Source organism: Danio aesculapii, chromosome 11, assembly GCF_903798145.1.
Source record: "Danio aesculapii chromosome 11, fDanAes4.1, whole genome shotgun sequence".
NCBI lineage: Eukaryota > Metazoa > Chordata > Actinopteri > Cypriniformes > Danionidae > Danio > Danio aesculapii.
In genome coordinates this window covers 24,494,564-24,508,095 of record NC_079445.1, presented here as the reverse complement: position 1 = coordinate 24,508,095, position 13,532 = coordinate 24,494,564, and the positions used below count along the sequence as shown (strand labels likewise).

The following is a 13,532-nucleotide window of genomic DNA, read 5'->3' as shown; positions in this document are numbered from 1 at the left end:
AAAATGATATGTGATTGTATAAATCGTGTAAAACACAAGTTGTTGTTACATTTAGATTTATATTTAGGCAGGGGCGTAGCGGACATTTTAAAAGTGGGGGGGACGGCTGTATGAGATCATATGTTCATATAATTATTAATCACCTGTTTCTAAATGGTCTGTCTCTAAAAGTGAGGGGGACGGATCCCCCCAGTAAGAGACCACAAGAGTGTTTGAATACAGTTTGTTTTATTCTATAAAGATCTCATCACTTTTCTTACAAATTTCAAATACAAAATAATAATAATACATTTAAGGCATTTTTCCACATAGAAATCACTGTTGGTCAAAATAACAAGCATTCGAGGTGATTAAAAATCAGGGTTCTCCACCATATATTTCGAAACATTGCCATTGTGTTGTCTAAAAGTACACAAGAACATGTCTGAAAACATGGCATTTTATTTTGACCAATTTTTATTTTATGCTTTAAATAACATTTGTTATGTTAAATTAAGAAGTAACCGTGATTTGCATAATAGTTATTAATATACACTGTATATGTAAAATATACTTTTCAAAATACACATTTTTTGCTGACATTCTTGAATTATAGATCAGATTATGCTTTTTGTTTTATACAAGAGAAGATTATACAAAATGCAATGCAAAGAGAAAAAAAATACATATTATAAATAGCATAAGATTCAAATATCCAAGTTTATCATCAAAATATCAACATTGGAAAACTTTAATAGGAATATCAGCTCATAAAACATTTTACTGCATATTAAAAGATCTTAACATTACGCAATCATGTATATACAGATGCATTCACAAACTTTTACAAACAAAAAAGATCAGCACCAAAAGAATAATAAGCTTGTTGTTAAGGCACCATCAGATCATTTTTGAGATCTCATAAATAGTAAAATCTTAAATATTTAAAGGCGTGTGCTATTGAAACATGAAGTATTGAAAAGATGATCACGGTGTAGCTGCAGGTTCTTGTGGATGAGGTTTTGACTGGCAGGTGCAGTGCTGCTGATGTCATCATGCTGTGTTGTTGTTGATGTCCATGCGGCTGATGAGCTCCGTGACGAGAGCCTGCAGCGTCTCTGAACGCATTTTGCTCACTTCCAGCACAGCTTCGTGATTGACAGTCTCATTGTCCTCATAGCTTTTGACCACTTTGTTAGTGATGAGAGAGAGACCGAAGACTCTTATGCCACAGTGACTGGCAACCAACACTTCCGGTGCTGTACTCATTCCTTTAAAGGCAAATTATATAGAAATTAGTTATTTAATTAATAATTGAGGCAATACAACAATATGACTTCTTTATATCCACCTTATTTTTAGCATTAAAGATAACAATGTGTGTTGTATCGGGCCTGGTACTTGCTTGACTATTAAAAACTGTGGTAGATTCCCATTTTCTACACTCAAAAACCTTTTGTTTGCTGTTTGTTCAAGCTACTTATTTAAAATATGCCGAAACAACACAACTATTGAAGTTATTTTGTGACAACTTAATTCTTTTAAGTTAAATCCACTTAAATCTGTTCACAGATCAATTGTGTGGCACCAAGCCACAGTGCAGTGTAATATAACAATATAGTTAATACATTTCATGTTAACTTTTTTCCTAAATTTTAGAGTTGACATTTTGTTCTGTGTGTATCTTAAATAAGACAAATCTGTGAAAATTATCATAGCACATCAGGGAATTGCCTTTATGTAGGCCATGATCAAATGTATAGTTTTTTCCACACTGTAAAACCCAACAGTCAACTTTATTAAATGAAATGAGTGTAGTTAACTCAAAATTGACTGAAAGTTAATTATACTTATTTGAAAAGAGTTTTGAACTCAGTGTTGAAGGTAATCAGTTAATCAAATACCTCATTACTTCAATTTAAATGGAGTAAGTTTACAGTACTCATATAGATTAGTTTTTTAACTCAAATGGTTTGTAGCAATCAGTTTCTTCAAACGGTTTGAGTTGCCTTAACTTATTGAGGTTTACAGTACTCAGTTGGTTTGAGTTCTCTTCATTTATTGGCTTGTACTGTGCTCACATTGCTTGATTTACTGAAATGGATTAAGTACACAGTACTCATTAGGATTCGTTTTAGAACTTAAATGGTTTGTTGCAATCGGTTTCCTCAAATGATTTGAGTTATCTAAACTTTTTGGGTTTTACAGTGCAGTATTGATTGTTGTGGACAAAATTATTGGCACCCTTGATAAATATGACAAAGAAAGCTGAAGAAATAAATCTGTATTGCTTTTCTTTCTTATATTTCATTAAAATAAAATTACAGAACTAACATTTCCTTGAAATAAAGCAAGTGAAAATGAGTAAGAATTCTGGAGGGGCAATGCAATTCAACAATAAAAGCAACTAAAATTTTGTCTACTGCATAGCTTCTGAACACTTGGAGTAATATAAAACACTTTTATTTCCTTTAAATGATGACAGCATTTAAATTTAGCTTAAATAACAATTTAAGTGAAACAGTTGCTGTATATTACATCATAAATCTAAGTTACAGGCATCTGAACATCTTGAAAGGGCCCAAAGTCTGTTCAGTTTTTAAGGCAAGTTTTAAAAATACATATTATTTAATATTTTATTCATTATTATTATTATTTAATAATTAGAATTATTTGAATATTAATATTTTTAAATAACTATTATAATTAGGGGTCTTGAATCGCATTCAATCTCTTGCACTTAAAGAAATAGTTCACCCCAAAAAAATTCTATCATCATACACTCATCACAAACCTGTTTGTGTTTCTTTTTCTGTTCAATGCAAATAAAAATATTTTTAAAAATGCTGAAATCCTGTAGAAAACCCGACCTCTATAGTTTTTTTTTCCACTATGGAAGTCAGTGTTTACCGGTTTCTAACATTTTTTCAAAATAACTTCATGTTAAACAGAAGAGAATGATAGGGCTTAGAAACCACTTGAGGGAGACTAAATAAGGAGTAAATACAAATTTTGGGGTGAACTATCCATTTAACATTAAGTTTTAATCTGCAGTTCATTTAACGGCCATCAGTGACGCTAATAACAACGTTTTCTGAATTCTAGCCCCTTAAATATTCAATTCCTAAATGAATTACTGAGACTGAAGCTTACCAACTGCATCCACTCCCAGTCTGTGCAGCAGTCGGGCTTCAGCGATGCTCTCAAAATTGGGTCCCCCCACCATACAATAGACGCCCTCTTGAACATACTGAGAGACACCCATGCTCTTACAGATGTCCAGCGCCATCTTCCGCAGGCCTCTGTCGTAAACCCCAGACATGGGTGGAAATCGTGGCCCAAACCTTGACAGCAACGGGTAATTGATTACATTTCTTGTACTGGTGATTGTAATGAATGAACGCTTTCCTAACTCATTTCATCGTACATTGATACTCACTTTTCATCATTAGGCCCATTGAGAGGATTCAGTCCAGCGAGTCCAGGGAAGTTAATGTGGTCACGTATGATCATAATATCACCGCAATTATAACTGTCCGCTAATGACCCCGCAGCGTTAGTAACAATCAGAGTGTCGACACCTAAGAGCTTGAACACTCTTACTGGAAATGTGACCTGAGGAACACAAGAACAAATTCTGGTAATTGTTAATCCATTTTCAACATCAAGCACATTTCTTGCAGCTGTACTGTACAGATATTTCACTAATACGCCAGTTTAATCTAACCCTGCGTTATGTAAACTACACAAAAGATTCATTGAATGTCGAATTGTGCTTTGGGATTCAGCATGTGACTCAAATCAGCGTGACCAAGACGGAGTGAATATCCTACAAGGGCATCCAAAAAGAAAAAGGAATTATTCTATCATCCTTTTTGGATTGCAGCATGACACAGCATGAATGGAACAGTGTTATGTTTGGAATGCAGGATAATTCTGTTATGTAATATGATTCTGTTTATGACACATGGCAAAACTGTCAAGACTTCGCAAGAACATTAAGCAATTAAAGACCATTAACCAAATAAAGCCTCCAATCGAATTGAAAATATGCTAAAATTTCACAAAATTCTAAAATTTCTTTCTTTCTTTCTTTCTTTCTTTCTTTCTTTCTTTCTTTCTTTCTTTCTTTCTTTCTTTCTTTCTTTCTTTCTTTCTTTCTTTCTTTCTTTCTTTCTTTCTTTCTTTCTTTCTTTCTTTCTTTCTTTCTTTCTTTCGAAGTAATGACTATACTTAAAATTCAGCTTTAATCATTTATTATACATATAATTGCGCTGCATATATGACATAGTTTCTCGATAGTTGTTTGTTAATTAGTCATTTTTAAGTAGTTTTAATTTTTATTTTTTGAATAAAATATTTTTTCAAACTCCTACATTGTTTTGTTCTGATATTCACCAAAAATTTTACGAGATAATTTTTAGCTTGCCAAATGAGATGTGAGAGTATTTACCTTATTCTTTAATGCAGAAGTGCCCTGTTTTTTTTCGGCTGTTGCTAGATCGTATACATTTGCTGACAGAAGTTAACGAGAATTATTTATATTATTTATTAAATTGACCATTTATTATATTTTATTAATTTCTACCCCCAGTCCAACCCTAAACCCAACGTCACAGTAACATAAAAACAGTATTATTTATGTTAATTATTAAGTTATTAAATTACCTCAACCCTAAACCCAACCGCCAAAGTACTGTAAAAATATTAATTATTGTTATACAGTGTCATAAAAAATGCTGCAACATTTCGGCCGGCTATGTGTCCGAAGCAGAAACGGTCAAACTACTTGCTCTGTCATGAACACACTTGTTTGTAAAGTAGAATAATTCATATACAAAGTAGAAGAATATAATAAGAAAATATCCGTTTGTAACATCAAGCAGCAAAACAAGCTGTTTTTAACGTCCAAACATTAACGGAAGTGAATGAGACCAGAAGTTTCGAGCCAAAATGATTTAAATGGCTGCACCCGCTCTGAAGCGAAGAATGAGGTCAAAATAACAGTATCACAGTGCTTAATTAGCATATTAAGATGGTGTGTGTTATTATGACAACCATGACCTGAGATCAACTGCACAGTTTTGGCACAGCACAATCAAGTGGTCAGGAGAAATACAAATTACGTCTCTTTTTGTTGATAGTTATAAAACAATTTGGCAGAAAATCAGAACACTTGTCTCTTATCATACTTATTCAAGTAATATGCAATCTTCATTTGTCAGCCATTTGTAGGGGCGGCCATTTTTTATTTAGTCAAAATTGCTTTACTTTATGAATACACTGGCATACAGTTAAAAAATTCAGTATGTCTTTGGCACTATGTCTAAAACATTTTAAAAACATTTGGGGCAGCTATATATATATATATATATATATATATATATATATATATATATATATATATATATATATATATATATATATATATATATAGCTTTTTAGGAACTGTGGCTTTTTGTGACCATTGACATGGGACTGGTTGTAATTTACATTATTATGTTAATTATGCCATAAATTTCTTATACTTCACTTTGATTTTCAATCCTTCTGGGCTAAATTTCAAATTATCTCTAGACCAAGCAGGTACAAATTAATTAATTGAATTCTGTGTTGATAAACAAAACTGGCTGTTAAAAAAATGTCTAATTAAATAATCGCAACCTTGGTGAACATAAGACACTCACCAATATCTTACCAGCCCCAAGCTTTTAAACAATAGCATATAATTAATGGCAAAGCTTGAAAAAAACTTGGGCAAACCTTGCTTAGTGAGTGTCCCTCATACATGTGGAATCGGCCCTGCATGCACACACAGGTCTTCCCTTTGAGCTCCCCGAAAACCAGCCGTCCAGCATGACCCTTCACTGTTTCAATACATACAAACACAAGCATTATTTATATATCACCAAATATTAAAAAGTTTATTATTATTTTTCCACCCAAGCAACAGTATATAACATTTGACATTCAAGAATTTAATAAACTAAACGACACGCTTCTTGCAGAAGGACACTGTAGCCTAAGCTTCTTCTCACTGTTTATGAATATGACAAGTCATGTAGGAACTGGTCTACTTCACAGTAGTAATCAACCCAGCATATCTAAAACAGTCCTAAATCACTTTAAAACAAAGATCCCCAAAAAGATGCGATAGCAGAACCATATTTGGTTCCCAAGAGAGCTTGTATTAAAGTCCTTGTGAACTGGAAGTTGTTGAGATGTTTATTTCAGTATGTTGATACTTCCAACTCAAACAGAATATTTAGTAGGGGGCAGGACTTTCTATTTATGCGTCATTCCTTTATAGCAAACTAATGGCAAGAGGGGCGTGGTTTACAATATATAATAGAGAAAATATTTTTTTTTTAATAAATTGTCAATTTTTAACAAATAATAGTTGAAAACTACAGCTTCAACGTTACAATAATGTCAAATTAATCCTATTTTCTTCTATACTTAATACTAAATTGGCCAAAAAACAACAGCACATGCTTGTAAGTTTGGTAGCATGTAACATTATAGATAACATAAATTAACATGTTAACATAATGAATTTTTATTAGTAAGTACTTTACTAAAATGTCTACTTTGTCATTTTAGCCAACGAAGAAAAACCCTGGAGGAAACATATTGTCAGATGCTGTAACCTGTCTCTCACCTGTGCTTTGAGGAAAGCCAGGGATGTCAGAATATTTGAACGAGTCCTGGCACTTGAGCCCATCCGCCAACATGCCCAGTCCAGAACCACAAATGATGGCTACTTTAGGTCTGTGCTGTGTCTGGGACAGAAGCCAGTCTGCCGCCCTCTGGTAGTCCTCATGGCTGGTGACAAGAGGAAAAAAAAAATAACTGAAAGCCTGTGTCTCTATTTGTATACATTAGAGGAAATAGTAGAGTTTAAAGAATCAATTACTCAAAGACTGACTGCATTGTGCCATTAGATACAACTAATATTCATTTTCTGTGATAACATTTACATTTCAAAAAGCTTGATCAGAATCATGTTTCATGACACAATTCAACTTTATCAAAGAGATAGTTAACCATTTGTCATCATTTACTCATGTTCTAAACCAGTTTAATGTTCTTTCTTCTGCTGAACACACACACACACACACAAATATATTTTGATGAAAACTGTAGACCTGTAACCATTGACTTCCACATAGCATTTGTTTTTTCCTACTGTAGATGTAAATTGCTACAGGTTTTCAACATTCTTCAAAGTAACTTCTTTTGTGTTTAACAGAATAAAGAAACTTGTAAAGGTTTGGAACCACTTGAGGAAACATAAACAGAGAGAAAAGTTTTCATTTTTGATTGAACTATCAATCTTATTATTAGTATTATTATTAGTATTATTAAGTAGTCTATTCTTTAAACCCTAAGATGGAAAGAACGTATAACTTACCAGATTTGGTCTTTACTATGCATGCTGATGTTCGAGAAAGTTTACAACAGAAGAGTGATACTGGATTTGAGCAGTCTGTGAATGAGAGAGCAGCTCTTTCCATTTAAGTAAGGCTCTCTAACACACACAAACGCTCTGATTGGTTACAACTCACTGTTATAGTTAGTCTTGTCAAATCAAATGCCACGTATCTTGTAGGTGTGTCAGAGTATAATAACAGAGGCGAACTAAATTTGCAGGCATATCTGGAGGAAGTAAGCTTTTAAAACCCAGCACACAAGAAATATTGTACTCAGATACTTGCTAAATAAATAAATAAATAAATCTGTGACATAACATAATATTTCGAAGTTTTATAATCACATCAGAAGATGAGATTTTTTTTTGACAGAGATAATAATAGAGATTTATTATTAGTGTTTATTAGAGAGTTACTATGTATGCTTTCTTCCTCCAAACTTTGATTTTGGGCTCTATTATTTTCCTTTAAATAGTAAATATAAAACAAAATAAACACATTAAAAGTTCAATTTAAAGTTGTATTTATTTTATTATAAATGCTAAAATGTGATTGTTTTGGATTTTTTTATTTGAATGCACAAATAGATCATAATTTACATCCTAAAATGTGTATAAATAAGCTTTTCAGAAAAATATATTGCACTTATGTCAAAAAAAAAAACAGTGTTACATAGTATAAATGCTTTTTTTCATGTAAGAACATTGCAATTTCAAAAGTTTAATCACATTACAGAAGAATAATAGGATCAAAACTGAATAAACATTCATTTTCAGCTCAACCTCTAGCTCTAGTTGTGATTATTTTCTATTTTTAATGAATGCTAAAAGGCAATTAATATATATTTTTTGTAATATTTGTCCCAAAACTTCTACAGATGCATTAATCAGTGAGATTTGTCAATAGTTTGAGCTCGAGTTCTGCCACAGGATGGGTGACATGTGAGGCCCATTACCAGGGGTACAGACTCCAACCCAAATCCAAAGCACGGGACCAACAAAAATTTAATTTGGGGACCTCACAAGATTTATCTGATTGTAAGCAATTTTCCACTTTTAGATGTGGATCAAAAGATTTGTGAGTGGTACAATGCTACTTGACATGTCTGTTGTTAAAAGTAACGCATTTCACACAGTGCTTAACCCAGTGTTTCATTCACTTGACATTTGTCCTGGAATTGGAGATGGATACACCGCTAAGTTTCTCCATTCTTAGTAACAGGAACTACACCATGACATAAATGACTTAAAATGCAGCCATCAAATCAACTTACATTACATAACAAACAGGTAGCCAGTCATTATGGCTAAATAAATCAAGTATATCAATCTACTGTAGCAGTTTGGACACAGTGTTCAAGAGACTGTACATTTGTCTACTGCTTTCTATATGGACATTTGCCACATGTATTCATACATGCACTGGGAATATTGATTTAAGAAATGATGTAAGAAAAAGGAGACCAAAGTGACAAAGAAAGCAAATCTGTTGCTTGAATCATTTGTACTGTACAATTTCATGGTAATTATGCAAGAATATGTGACTGCAAAACTAAGTAATTGACCAATGAAAATCAATATACAGAGAAATTAGGGAGCTTATTCATTAGCAAGTATTAAATAAAACAATATTTAGCCCTTTAAAATATGACAAAATAATGAATTATATATAATAATATTTTATATATTATAATTTTGGGCGACGCGGTGGCACAGTGGGTAGCGCTATCGCTATCTCCCTACAGCAGGAAGGTCGCTGGTCGAGCCTCGGCTGGGTCAGTTGGCATTTCTGTGTGAAGTTTGCATGTTCTCCCCGTGCTCGCGTGGGTTTTCTCCGGGTGCTCCGGTTTCCCCCACAGTCCAAAGACATGTGGCATAGGTGAATTGGGTAAGCTAAATTGTCCACAGTGTATGTGTGTGAATAAGTGTGTATGGATGTTTCCAAGTGATGGTTTGCAGCTTGAAGGGCATCCGCTGTGTAAAACATATGCTGGATAAGTTGGCAGTTCATTCCGCTGTTGCGACCCCAGATTAATAAAGGGACTAAGCCGAAAAGAAAATGAATCAATGAATGAATGAATATAATATTTTTTAATTGTTTGTATATTTATAAATATATCAATGAATAAGCATTTGTATATTTACAGTTTTCATTTTTCATTTATCCGTAAGGGTCAATTTTAGATATTTAATTGTATGTAATAATTTTTGCACTGTTTATACATTTAATAAAACACTACAAGTTTAAATATGTTAATATACTGCAAATATCATATAATCATATCATTTAAAAATACATTTTTGCTTATTTGTGTATATTTGAAATTGACTTATTTTAGATTTATTTATACACTTTTCATTTACTTAGTGAGGGATTAAATGTTATTTGCAGCATAAAAATGTATTTAAGCAAAATAATAATAATAATAATAATAATAATAATAATAATAATAATAATAATAATAATAATAATAATAATAATAATAATAATAATAAAATATATAGTAATACTAATAATGACTATCAAATCTTTTCACAAAGTTACAGAAGACACTTAAAATGTATTCTGTAGGTTTATAAAGGAAATAAATCAAGGAATGGTGTTACAAAAATGCAGATACTATCTAACTGTTCTAATAACTTAAGTGCTTAAATCTTTATCCATTCTTTAAAATCTTTATACATCTACCTTTTACATATTTTTCAGCCATTTTAATATTTCTACGCTGTAAAACCCAAAAAGTTAAGGAAACCGACTGCAACAAGTTCTTAACTAATCCTAATGAGTACTGTGAACTTAATCCATTTGAGTAAACAAAGCAATTTAAGAACAGAAAAACCCAATAATTGTAGAAAACTCAAACTAACTGAGTACTGTAAAACCCAATAAGTTAAGGCAACTCAAACCGTTTGAGGAAACCAATTGCTACAAACCACTTGAGTTAAGAAACTAATCTATATGAGTACTGTGAACTTACTCTAAACTGAAGTAATGATGTATTTAATAACTCATTACCTTCAACACTGAGTTCAAAACTCTTTTCAAATGAGTAGAATTAACTTTTAGTCAATTTTGAGTTAACTACACTCGTTTCATTTTATAAAGTTTACTGTTGGGTTTTACAGTGTACTCATTACCAGTAGCAAGAAAAAACACCATAAACTTCCTGTATAAACCAGTTTTACTAAAGAATGGCAAAGACCCAAGAAAAACTGATTGTCAAACGCAGTATTTGGATGTTATGAACAGACTCGATCCAGTAAACGTGGTGATTGTATGAGAAATGTTGCGTTCCAGACAACAATATTTACATTTTCAGCATTGCTCTCTCACATACCATCAGTCTGACAATGTGCACAACAGTCAAGATAGCTTTCAGAGAGACATGAAAAACCCTTTGTCCCAAGAGATCGTGGTAAAACTCGCACACCGGGTCACATCTAACCAGGCTCATGTGAGCGATACAATGTAATCAGACAGATAAAGAGAAAGAGAGTGTATTTGTGTGTCTCTCTCTCTCTCTGTAACTACATTAAGAAAGTGGAGTGCCAGGCATACCTCTATGCATCTCGCTCGCTCTCTTTCTCTCTCCATCTGCTCAGATGTAATCGGTGGCATATGAGGCACATGTGATTTCACCCGCAGGAATCTGATTGCCCAACTCAGCCATTATTAATGGATTCTAAAAAAAAACAAAACACAAATGGAAATAAAATAAAACTAGTTTAACACTTAAAGTAGACTCAAGTTTGATTTATTAATATAAAATAAAATTTAGATAGATAGATAGATAGATAGATAGATAGATAGATAGATAGATAGATAGATAGATAGATAGATAGATAGATAGATAGATAGATAGATAGAGACAGACAGACAGACAGACAGACAGACAGACAGACAGACAGACAGACAGACAGACAGACAGACAGACAGATAGATAGATAGATAGATAGATAGATAGATAGATAGATAGATAGATAGATAGATAGATAGATATAGACAGACAGACAGACAGACAGACAGACAGACAGACAGACAGATAGATAGATAGATAGATAGATAGATAGATAGATAGATAGATAGATAGATAGATAGATAGATATAGACAGACAGACAGACAGACAGACAGACAGACAGACAGACAGACAGACAGACAGACAGACAGACAGATAGATAGATAGATAGATAGATAGATAGATAGATAGATAGATAGATAGATAGATAGAGATAGCCAGCCAGACAGATAGATAGATAGAGACAGACAGACAGACAGACAGACAGACAGACAGACAGACAGACAGACAGACAGACAGGCAGACAGATAGATAGATAGATAGATAGATAGATAGATAGATAGATAGATAGATAGATAGATAGATAGATAGAGATAGACAGACAGACAGATAGATAGAGACAGACAGACAGACAGACAGACAGACAGACAGACAGACAGACAGACAGACAGACAGACAGACAGACAGATAGATAGATAGATAGATATAGACAGACAGACAGACAGACAGACAGACAGACAGACAGACAGACAGACAGACAGATAGATAGATAGATAGATAGATAGATAGATAGATAGATAGATAGATAGATAGATAGATAGATAGATAGATAGATAGAGATAGACAGACAGACAGATAGATAGAGACAGACAGACAGACAGACAGACAGACAGACAGACAGACAGACAGACAGACAGACAGACAGACAGACAGATAGATAGATAGATATAGACAGACAGACAGACAGACAGACAGACAGACAGACAGACAGACAGACAGACAGACAGACAGACAGACAGACAGATAGATAGACAGACAGATAGATAGATAGATAGATAGATAGATAGATAGATAGATAGATAGATAGATAGATAGATAGATAGATAGATAGATAGATAGATAGATAGATAGAGACAGACAGACAGACAGACAGACAGACAGACAGACAGACAGACAGACAGACAGACAGACAGATAGATAGATAGATAGATAGATAGATAGATAGATAGATAGATATAGACAGACAGACAGACAGACAGACAGACAGACAGACAGACAGATAGATAGATAGATAGATAGATAGATAGATAGATAGATAGATAGATAGATAGATAGATAGATAGATAGATAGATATAGACAGACAGACAGACAGACAGACAGACAGACAGACAGACAGACAGACAGACAGACAGACAGACAGACAGACAGACAGACAGATAGATAGATAGATAGATAGATAGATAGATAGATAGATAGATAGATAGATAGAGATAGCCAGCCAGACAGATAGATAGATAGAGACAGACAGACAGACAGACAGACAGACAGACAGACAGACAGACAGACAGACAGGCAGACAGACAGATAGATAGATAGATAGATAGATAGATAGATAGATAGATAGATAGATAGATAGATAGATAGATAGATAGATAGATAGATAGATAGATAGAGATAGACAGACAGACAGATAGATAGAGACAGACAGACAGACAGACAGACAGACAGACAGACAGACAGACAGACAGACAGACAGACAGACAGACAGATAGATAGATAGATATAGACAGACAGACAGACAGACAGACAGACAGACAGACAGACAGACAGACAGACAGACAGACAGACAGACAGACAGATAGATAGATAGATAGATAGATAGATAGATAGATAGATAGATAGATAGATAGATAGATAGATAGATAGATAGATAGACAGAGATATAGATAGATAGATAGATAGATAGATAGATAGATAGATAGATAGATAGATAGATAGATAGATAGATAGATAGACAGATAGACAGATAGATAGATAGATAGAGAGATAGATAGAGAGATAGATAGATAGATAGATGGATAGAGAGATAGATAGATAGATAGAGAGATAGATAGATAGATAGATAGATAGATAGATAGATAGATAGATAGATAGATAGATAGATAGATAGATAGATAGATAGATCGATAGATCGATAGATAGATAGATATAGACAGACAGACAGACAGATATAAAGACAGACAGATATACAGACAGACAGACAGACAGACAGACAGACAGACAGTTAGATAGATAGATAGATAGATAGATAGATAGATAGAT

The 13,532-nt window shown here is 33.2% G+C and overlaps 1 protein-coding gene across 1 annotated transcript; it reads right to left on the bottom strand.

Annotated features, from left to right (window-relative positions):
- Positions 1-208: 208 nt before the first annotated feature.
- Positions 209-7,480, bottom strand: pnp4a (purine nucleoside phosphorylase 4a). Its single transcript, XM_056468070.1, has 6 exons — positions 7,394-7,480; positions 6,641-6,804; positions 5,743-5,846; positions 3,419-3,594; positions 3,133-3,323; positions 209-1,250 (listed from the first exon to the last, which is right to left on the bottom strand). Exons 1-6 carry the CDS (start codon positions 7,414-7,416, stop codon positions 1,033-1,035), a joined length of 876 nt encoding a protein of 291 aa, XP_056324045.1. The 5' UTR covers positions 7,417-7,480; the 3' UTR covers positions 209-1,032.
- Positions 7,481-13,532: the final 6,052 nt, after the last annotated feature.

What these genes read in the sequence shown, in the direction of transcription:
- pnp4a (XM_056468070.1), bottom strand. Translation starts at nt 7,416, where the DNA reads ATGCATAGTAAAGACCAAATCTG. An exon ending in CATAGTAAAGACCAAATCTG is followed by an intron (nt 6,805 to 7,393) that starts GTAAGTTATACG and finishes TCTTGTCACCAG; the next exon opens with CCATGAGGACTACCAGAGGG. An exon ending in TGGCTTTCCTCAAAGCACAG is followed by an intron (nt 5,847 to 6,640) that starts GTGAGAGACAGG and finishes GTATTGAAACAG; the next exon opens with TGAAGGGTCATGCTGGACGG.